Consider the following 10,966-nt stretch of genomic DNA (forward strand, 5'->3'; position numbering starts at 1 on the left):
TATGTCAACTACCAAATGCGATTTTTGTACGAAGGAAATTGTATGATTTTCGACTTGGCCTAGAATTAAGTAGCACACATTTTCTGTAATTTTAGTTATCCTTACCTTCGTACGAAGAACTGAACTGACTTTCATCGTAGTTCGTTGCACTTTAGCCGCATATGTGCCCCAGTTTTTACGATAATTATAACAGGTATGCTTCGTTATTGCAAACTCTATTAGCAATCTTTGTGATGGACCCAGGGTCACGTGTTCCTAGAGATCTGTCGCTTCGAGACCTCTGTTAAAGAAACAACATACTAAATTAGTTATTTATTATGAAATGCACGAAACTTCGAGGTAATTTTAAGTGTTTCGAAATCAGGCATGTAGGATGTTGCACATATTCTTGCTTTTTGGGAAATACCAATTTTCGGTGATCTCTTTTATTTACCGGTGTAAAGTCAAACAGCGTAAAGCCAGAATTATTTATATTGGAATATATAAAAAATTAATAAGATTTTTTATCACGGTAAGAATGCCGTAGTCATCTTGCTTAGAATTTTTTTTACAGGGGCTTGAAATTTACAGTTTTTTTTTCGGTACAGGCCTTATGTACTCATGACTACTCATATTTATTTATATGAGTTCACAAAATGGCGAACCCCTGCATCTGCACCCGAAACTGTCATCAAAACTACTCATAACTGTTAATAATGAGCATCGATCGGACGCGTGCCGAATCACCCCAGCACACGACACCGGTGTTTTGTGCCGGCCTGCTCGCGCGGACGGGATTCGATGACTTACAATAAATCTGATGTTAGGTATTTTGGATGACTTTCAATAATGATCTTAATAGTAAAGTTTGTGTTACGCGTGGGACTGATAAAGTATGATGAGTCATAAATGTCATAACGGGGGGGGTTTAGGGTCGGCAACGCATATGTAACTGGAGTTGCAGGCGTACATAGGCTACGGAGACTGCTTACCATCAGGCGGGCCGTATGCTTGTTTGCCACCGACGTAGTATAAAAAAAAAAACTGCATTTAAATCAGCGAAAGCTTGTCCAGAAGTCGGTTTTTCTGATCCTTCCTGTCCGGCCTTGCTATCAAGGTTCTACTTTTTGCAATAAGCTATACCTTTATGCATTTTTTGTGCCAAAAATTGAGCGGATCATCATTTTTGTTACACTTCATACTTCTTATGGAAATAAAAATTGGTAGTCTTGGCACAAGTACTAACTTATGATTACCTATGTGTACTGACTACACTAACTACTGTAACTTCCAATGTGTATTCAATTAAGCAGTCGTATACATACTTGATAATTAGCAATGTTAACTTTAAGCTGAAGAGGTGTCGAAGATACATTAACAAGCGGCTTAAATAGATGCCTATAAAATAAAGTAGTCATCAATGTAATCATAATCATTTTTGTCTACTTCTTAGATTTTTTAAATCAGCCAATGTACCACATCCAAACGAACTAACGACAATTCACACACGCGCCACGTCCATCCCCAAAGCTCCCACTGTCAAAGCCAACTCCATTGTTCATACTCACCTACCCCACCTCAACTCGATACAGACCCAAAAAAACCATACTACTGCGAAGCATGTAAGAACGTACGACCTTTTACCGTTAAACGGTAGAAAACTTAGGGAGACGACACAATAGCAAGGTGTAGCACGCGTCACTAACAAAAAAAATGAAAAGGGTACATCATAACTGAACCTACATTCGGGAGTCAAATATTATTATTACAAGATTTATCGCGTGTAAAATTGCAGTTATTGTCTGGTGACGGCGATATTTCATCTGATTATGCTTTTATATTTAATTATTGGGGTAGTTTTACCGTTATTCGTATGCTGTTCTCACGGGCGAGTATCATATGCATTTGTTTATACAATATTATTCGTGTTATTTTAGTTTACTAGGTTTAAATCCAGAAAAATATTTTGTAACTAAGGATAAGTTGTTGTGAAAACTTGTAAATGTATTTTTTTTTGTTATTATTATGAATATGAATTTAAAATACTGGTAAAAGTTTTCGTTTTCATCATCACACCGGTCCCAATAATAGATACCTAATTTTATAAAAATCCTGACCAGTAATATGTAGGTATATGACCACGCGCCATATTGCGGAATTTCATTTCATTTCAACTAAATTATTCATAAACTGAACTGTCACCCTATACATAAGAAAAACAGCGCCCTCTTAACAATGATCAAATATTTCTGATCGGGCTTTACCTATGAAGCAAAACTTTCCAGGCAATAAAAAGTGTTAAGCCCCAAAGGTTGTATAACGGCACTCAACATAATCACATCTGTTTATGAATATCACCTCCAATTTGACGATGCAGTAAAAAGCGTACTACCTCCATAACATTAACAACTAAACGATTAATAAAAATTTCATTAGTATCACAAAACGGCCGTTTTGTGGCCACGTAATGCAGATGTAAAATGAGTTGTTATTTATTAAACAACCATTTTGATGTATCATAAAAAATATAGGTCTATTATTATGACACCATTGCGAATATATTTATTTTTAATCGTATCTTCTCGAATGCACAAGTATTTCACTTTTATCGCATCCGAAATTAATATTAGAGTGTTTATCTCGGGTGAAAGGCACTTATTTCAGTCTTGGACTATTGACACTCTCACTGCGTTCGAGCGCCAAACTACCTCGACAGAAATGATTGCCTTTCATGAATGGCGTAGTACCTAAATACCTACTTGATACTTAGAAAATAGATTATGGTAAGAAACATTTTTTTTAGCTTATTAGGGCTATTATTTCGTTACATTGATCATTAATAGAAATAGAGTTAATGGATAAGTACGAGTAAGATAGTATGAAATATCGGTAAATAACGTTTGTGATCGGTTTCTTACACAATTAAAGGCTGTAACGACTTTTTACAACATGCTGTTTTGAAGGGTAACCATTCGTTTCACTTAACTTTACTTCCAGTAAGCCTTGTTCAGTAAAACTTTTCTGCTAACTAAATACCTACTTAAATAACGTACCTAAGTAAAGAATTCACAAACTCCAGAAAGGTTAAAGTAACACAAAGTTTCCAAGAGGCCATTTAGACCTCGATGACTTTGAAAGAAATTAAAAGAACCCACTTCTAATCAAGCTAAGTCCCCCAGTGCAGACAAAATAGTCAAATCGAACTTTATCGACGGAATAAAAGTGCATATAAATTTTATGAAGTATAAACGGGACATTTCGTAAAGTTTATGGTGTACACTCAGGGGGGTGAAAGCACCTACCCTATCATATTCATTATAAGTATTATAACTATATCAATAACAATTCGGAAAATTAAATATCACCCACTACTGCTTTTAATACGCACTGAAAATTGCAACTCGAAACAAGCAAGCAATGTATAAGCTTCACAGTCACTGGTCGCTAAGGTAAGCGTTTCGCGGTAAAGGTGTTACTGTGACCATAAATTGTAGTTAAATTAGAGACATATCCTTAATGTGCATTTATTGAAGTGTTTATCGTAGGTCGGTGCAAAGTTGCCGTTAAGTGTTTAATGGATTGTCGTATGGAGGTTATTGATAAGTTGGCACTTGAGGAGGACGGTATAATCTTAATGCGTGTGTGTCGAAACAACTGTTAAGTGGTTAACAGCGTTTACTGTGTCATGAATAATCTTCATAATTGAAAAGACGGAGAAGAGTCTTGGTTGTAATTGAATTTAATTTATTATTTTATTCTAATTCATTTTAATTGTAATTCAAACATTGTTGTAACTTGTTTTCATAATTTTATAAAATTTTACTTTTTTTGAATTTCATGTTTGAATATCAGTTGAAAATTTTAAATTATAATGTAATTTAATGTATTGTATATGTTAAATGGACTCCTATTGTGCGAAATACATGAATTTTATTTCTATTTATTTATTTTAAATATATTATACCTAAAGTAATTAAATATTATAAGACATTATCACACAAATTGACTAAGTCCCACAGTAAGCTCAATAAGGCTTGTGTTGAGGGTACTTAGACAACGATATATATAATATATAAATATTTATAAATACGTAAATACATAGAAAACACCCATGACTCAAAAACAAATATCCATGCCCTTACCAGGATTTGAACCCGGGACCATCAGCTACGTAGGCAGGGTCACTACCCACTAGGCCAAACCGGTCGTCGAAGTTATTAGATTAGACAATTATAATGCATAAAAGGTTGTTCGCGCATCTAGTACTACTAGTGACATCTAGCGGCACTGCGGCGACAATTCCTGTACCGCCCCTCTCCGCGCTCATCTTTCTGGATTCATTCGACTCGATATACGGCACGATACGCACCCTGTTCGTTACATTTAATATTTAAGCTTATATAAAGCCATTTTCGAAATAAAACTAGATTTCTACAATATCGAAATAAACGTCTTCATTGAATGGACCCCTGGAAAACCACCGAATCCTGCACATAATTTGATCCTCGAGCCGGATACTGCAAGAGAAGTCAGCTCGTCAGGAAGACGAAATACCCTTGCGAGATGACAGCACCTCAGCAGCGTCTGCAGCAGTGAACGGTCAGGTCTACCAATCCCGTCTATTCCTTTCCTAGTCGAATTGTGTTAAAACCGAGTTTTTTTGTGCATTCCAGTGCCGCTCGTTACGCAAGTCACGCAGCAGCAGTTTGTGATCTACCGTACCCGTTTGGAATTTATGCACGTGAGTAGTTCCAATTTCTCTTAATCTTTCGAAATGGGTGAAAGGGATGAAGCTGGTGCTAAATTGACTATTCCTTCTGGATCAGGGTCACCTAGAAAAAGTCAGGCAACAATTTCAGAGCTCCGCAAACAAAGGGGTAACTTGAAAGGCCGGCTTACGCAATTCAAAAAATTCGTTGATTCTCTTTTATCGGTGACTCCTTCCAAAGTACAAATTGCAGAATTAAAATTACGCATGCAAGCATCTACAGAGACTTTTAAAAATTTTAATGACATTGAAAGCCAAATTGAACTTTGCTCTCCAGAAACAGAAATTTCTGCCAATTCCGAATACGTAGAAACTCTCGAGGAGTTATATTTCGGTACTATGGCTAGCGCTAATTGTTTAATCGATGGTGTGGAGACAAATAACGCTACTATTTCAAGTTGTGATCATACCGTGAACAAACCGTTTTCAAAATTTAAACTACCCGAAATTAAATTGCCCTCATTCGATGGTTCGTATGATCGTTGGCTCGAATTTAAACATTCTTATGAAACCATGATTCATAAACATTCCGATCTCGACGCGATTCAAAAGTTTCATTACCTTCGATCATCACTAAGTGGTAGTGCATTACAAGTAATTAGTGCGTTAGAATTCACGGCTGCCAACTATATTCAAGCATGGGAATTGCTTGAAATTCGCTTTCATAACCCTAGGCTTTTAGTACATAATCACATAAAATCCTTGTTCAATATTTCAGCCTTGAAACAGGAATCTTCGACTCAAATACGTAGACTGATAGATACCGTGTTACGTAATTTACGCGCTTTAAAAACGTTAGAGGAACCTACCGACTCGTGGGATACGTTAATTATTCATTTAATTGTGTCAAAACTCGATACGACCACGGAGCGTAAGTGGGAATCTCACATAGGGTCTATCTCGGATAAGTCAATCAATAATGAGTCTAAGAAACTTAAGCTGGAAGATCTCTTATCGTTTCTCAGAAACCGGGCGGATACGTTAGAAATGATAAACTCTAATCATTCCAAGGCACCGACCGCGGTTAATACTAAGCCTAATTACACGTCAAATAAACCTACGCAAGTAGTTAGCTGTGTCTCTGCTAGTGTTAATGCTAATAAATCGAAGCCTTTCAATAATAAACGTTTCCGAAACTGCGCGATGTGTAACGAGAATCATGCACTTTATACGTGTGCTAAGTTTTTAAATTTATCTGTCCAAGATAGGTTAAAATTAATTCAAAATAAAAACCTGTGTAATAACTGTTTACGCGAAGGGCATTCCTTAAATGAATGTATATTCGGTCCGTGTAAACAGTGTCAACAAAAACATAATAGTTTATTGCATATGGATAATACTCGCAATGATAGTGTGTGCGTGAGGCCGTCGAGTGCGCCTGCACACAGCGCGCCGTTATCAGTGCCGAGTACATCTAGCTGCTTTGTATCCGCTGACCGCGCGCCTATGGCCGAGTGCGAAGGTGGCGCGGAAAGTACCCGGTTCGTTCCCAGGCAAGGCTTACTTCCTACTGCGTTAATTGAAGTAGCCGATGCGAACAATCAGTTCCATACGTGTCGTGCGTTTTTAGACAATGGGAGTGAACATTGCTTTATAACGGAAGAGTTACGTAATCGATTAAACGTTAAAAATTTACAGTCCACTATTCAGATCTCGGGTGTAGCAGAAATAGTTACACAGACAAATCAGTCATGCGATGTAACTATACGATCTAAACAATCAGATTATTCTATGTCAATAACGTGCTTTGTCTTGCCGCGCATAACGTCCAGTTTGCCCTCGACTCACATAGACTTAGATAGTATACGTATTCCTGATAACATTCAGTTAGCAGATCCCGATTTTAACGTGCCTTCTGAAATCGATATACTTATCGGTTCAGAAATATTTTGGGACCTTTTAGACGGTGAAAAGATTCGATTACCAACAGGGCCGTACTTAATAAATTCGAAATTAGGCTGGTTGGTATCTGGTCCAATTAATACACGGAACTTGCGCATTAATAATCAAGTCCATTGTTATTTTACTCAATCGATTGACTCTCAACTTAGAAAGTTTTGGGAAATCGAGGATATCCCTCAGGTAGATAGTATTCTTACAGCTGACGAGCAGAAATGTGAGGATATTTTTACCAATACGACTAAACGTGAAGAGGACGGTCGGTTCTCCGTCCGAATGCCGCTAAGAGAATCAGCTGATACGTTGGGCGATTCTTATACGTTAGCGAAAACTCGATTTTTATCCTTAGAACGTAAATTAGAGCGTTTGCCGGAATATAAACGTTTATATTGTGACTTCATGCGAGAATACGAAAAGATGGGTCACATGACTCGTGTTACCGACTATGGTACTCCGAATTACTTCCATCCTCATCATGGAATATTTAGGGAGGGGAGCGCCACCACTAAAATGCGCGTTGTATATAGTGGCGCTGCTCCCACCACCACGAATAAATCGTTGAATAGCATTCAGCTGCCGGGTCCAGCACTTCAAAACGATATATTTGCTATTTTGCTACGTTTCCGTCAATACAAGTACGTTGCTTGTGCTGATGTGGAGAAAATGTTTCGGCAGGTTTTGATCCAACCAGATCAGAGATCCTTGCAAATGATCCTCTGGCGTGAAAACCCTACCGATCCATTACACGTTTATGAACTCAATACGGTTACATATGGGCAAACTAGTGCACCATATTTAAGTCAACGTTGTATACGACAGTTAGCGTTGGAGTGTGGTGATGACGTCATCGCGCGCGTTATCAACCAAGATATATTCGTAGACGATTTAATTACGGGAGATGATAATTTCCAAAACTTACTTGACATATGTCAAAAAACGTATGACGTTTTGCAATCAGGATGCTTTCCTTTACGTAAATGGACCTTTAATTGTGACGTTACACAAGAAGAGTCCAAGGAACATTTTGTTGGTGAGCACACCCAGAACAAAACGCTCGGAGTAGGTTGGGACAATAAACGCGATGAATTGTATTACACTACAAAAATCGATCCTTTGCCTAATTCGTCGTACTTAAATAAACGAATGATGTTATCGATTATTTCACAGATTTACGACCCGTTAGGTCTTCTTTCTCCTGCGGTTATAATTTCCAAAATTTTGCTTCAAAAATTATGGTTAAGTCGTATCGATTGGGACACTCCGGTTCCAGAAGACATTAAATCGATGTGGAATAATTTCATAAATACATTAAGCCGTTTAAACGATTTACGGATTCCGCGTCATGTAAGTGGTGTACACACTGGACATACGGAATTGCATATTTTTTCTGATGCATCGTTGCATGCTTACGGCGCGTGCGCTTATATTCGGACATATGATGAAGGGTCAGATGTAACTGTCAGACTATTGTGTGCTAAAAGTAAAGTCTCACCCCTGAAGTCTCTGACTATCCCGAAACTTGAACTTTCAGGCGCACTCGTTGCTGCTAAGCTTTATAAGAAAATAACTGATTCCTTAAGGTTAGTGTTCACTAAAGTTTACTTCTGGTGTGACTCGACTATAGTAATTTCGTGGCTAGGTATGTCTCCGCATCTATTGAAGCCTTTCGTTCAAAATCGTGTTACACAAATAAACGAACTTACCGGTAATGCTACATGGTTTCATGTGAGAAGCGAAGATAACCCTAGTGATTTATTGTCTAGAGGCGTTACTTTAGATAATTTAATTGATTGTAATTTATGGTGGTTCGGACCATCATTCTTGCATGACCCGAAATCGGATTTTGTTAGTGACAATACGAGTAAAAATACGGCAATCGAAGATTTACCCGAGTTACGATCGACCGCGGTAAGTTTAGTTTGCAATCAGCAAGATGAACTATTTAATTTCGATAGATGTTCATCTTACATTAAATTAATTAGGATCGGCGCGTATGTACTCCGCTTTATATTAAACTCACGCACTAACTCTGAGCGTAAACAACTCCGCCAAACCGGTTCATTATCGGTGGACGAGTTGGATGCATCACGTCGTATGCTAGTTAGATTCGCACAAATGCAATCATTTCCGGACGTCTACGATAGTTTACTTAAAAATAAACCGATTAAGACGAATTGTAAACAATATAATCGTATATCCGGTCTTAACGTGTTTTTAGACGATCGTAATAAGTTTAAAGTGATTAGAGTCGGTGGTAGATTGTGTAATTCTACAAGTTTCGATTACAACAAAAAACATCCCGTGTTATTGTGCAGTAAACATAAGTTAACGGTGTTGTTATTCAAATATGAACACAAGCGGCTGCTACATGCCGGACCGCAGCTACTCTTATCTACTTTGCGTGAATGTTGCTGGCCTTTAGGTGCGCGAAATTTGGCAAGGAAAATAGTGCGAGAATGCGTTACCTGTATTCGAATGAAAGGTAAAGTACTTAGTCCTATCATGGGTAATGTTATTTTGGATCGTTTAGAGCCTGGTTTCCCGTTCATTCGTACAGCCGTTGATTACGGCGGGCCAATTTTCATACTTAATCGAAAGGGGAGAGGAGCTCAGCTTATTAAATCGTATATTTGTTTGTTCATATGTATGGTCACACGAGCCGTTCATTTGGAACTTGTTACGAGTCTCTCCACTGAGGATTATATATTAGCGCTTAAACGTTTTATTAGTAGACGAGGAAAGCCTCATATAATTTATTCGGATAATGGAAAATGTTTTGTTGGGGCCGAAAAAGAATTTCCTACATTTTTGAAAAATAGTTCGAAGGAAATAGTCGATTTTGCTGCCAATGATGGCATTAAATTCAGTTTCATTCCTCCTTATTCTCCCCATTTTGGCGGATTGTGGGAGGCTGGAATAAAAGCGTGCAAATTTCATTTAAAACGGGTAGTAGGTAATGCTAGGTTAACTTACCAGGAATTCAGCTCGGTTTTGACACAGGCCGAAGCCATCCTGAATTCCCGGCCCATGTCACCTATGTCCACAGATCCTACTGATCTATCCCCGCTCACGCCTGCCCATTTCCTAATTGGTCGGCCGTTGACCTGCCCTGCGAGCGAGGACCTGACGGATGTGCAGCCTTCCCGCCTGTCTCGCTACGCCAGGATCGAAGCCCTACGTCAACACTTCTGGCATCGTTGGGCCAAGGAGTACGTTGCAGAGCTCCAGCGACGAACCAAATGGAAGACAAAGAAGGACGACATATCGTTAAACAGTCTCGTTTTAATCAAAGACGATAACCTGCCTCCTCTCAAATGGCGGCTAGGCCGAGTCACGCGCCTATACCCTGGGAGCGATGGCGTGAACCGTGTCGCCGACATCCTCACGGCGACAGGAACAATTCGACGCAGCTTTTCAAAGATCTGCCCGCTACTACCAGAGCCGGCAGACCACGACGGATGATGACTACTTTGGGAGTTGGTGCTCCCAAGGCCGGGGGCATGTTCGCGCATCTAGTACTACTAGTGACATCTAGCGGCACTGCGGCGACAATTCCTGTACCGCCCCTCTCCGCGCTCATCTTTCTGGATTCATTCGACTCGATATACGGCACGATACGCACCCTGTTCGTTACATTTAATATTTAAGCTTATATAAAGCCATTTTCGAAATAAAACTAGATTTCTACAATATCGAAATAAACGTCTTCATTGAATGGACCCCTGGAAAACCACCGAATCCTGCACAAAGGTTTTAGTTTGAGTTAAAAATTATATCTATTTTTTCTGTTGCTCTTTTGCGCATAATCCAGTAAACATGAGATATAAATAGTATAAGTCAACGAAACAAAATAGGTAAACTTGTCTTTAAATTACAGTTTGATATTCCAAATGTATGATTCTAAAGATTTTAAGAACTTCAAGATATCTTATTTCAAAATGTTAAGATAACATAACTTACATACCTTTATTAACCCACACATACAAAGTGCTCCCCTAATCGTCTAAGCTTCACCGAGACTCATCACTGCCTGTCCATGGCATGCATTAATGCTAGACAAATGACCATTTTATGCAAACTCGCCGCACTCCTTTACCCACCATCAAAAACCTTAGACTCATGGTTACCCTATGTGAATGAAAATGTTCCTAGAATCTAAGACGTAAGCTCATGGAAATAGGAAGTATAATCCCGTGATAAATAAAATTGTCTTAGATCGTTCTTCATGGTATGTACAGTCACGTTAAAAAGTATCGATACGGACAAAGTGCCAAAAAGATGTATACACTACCTTAATATATGGGCAATAAGCTCGTGTAT

At 38.6% G+C, this 10,966-nt stretch overlaps 1 protein-coding gene across 1 annotated transcript; it reads left to right on the plus strand.

Moving 5' to 3' along the window:
• Positions 1-4,224: 4,224 nt before the first annotated feature.
• LOC133520879 (uncharacterized) lies at positions 4,225-10,388 on the plus strand. The gene is made up of 2 exons (XM_061855573.1): positions 4,225-9,128; positions 9,693-10,388. The coding sequence occupies exons 1-2, from the start codon at positions 4,754-4,756 to the stop codon at positions 10,106-10,108; spliced, it is 4,791 nt and encodes a 1,596-aa protein (XP_061711557.1). The 5' UTR covers positions 4,225-4,753; the 3' UTR covers positions 10,109-10,388.
• Positions 10,389-10,966: the final 578 nt, after the last annotated feature.

This window comes from Cydia pomonella, chromosome 8 (assembly GCF_033807575.1).
Source record: "Cydia pomonella isolate Wapato2018A chromosome 8, ilCydPomo1, whole genome shotgun sequence".
NCBI classification, from domain to species: domain Eukaryota; kingdom Metazoa; phylum Arthropoda; class Insecta; order Lepidoptera; family Tortricidae; genus Cydia; species Cydia pomonella.

Bases quoted from the DNA above. Each gene is read 5' to 3' on its own strand.
- LOC133520879 (XM_061855573.1), top strand. From the start codon at position 4,754: ATGGGTGAAAGGGATGAAGCTGGTGCTAAATTGACTATTCCTTCTGGA. The intron at 9,129-9,692 runs GTAAAGTACTTA...CTATGTCCACAG, and splicing joins TACCTGTATTCGAATGAAAG to ATCCTACTGATCTATCCCCG.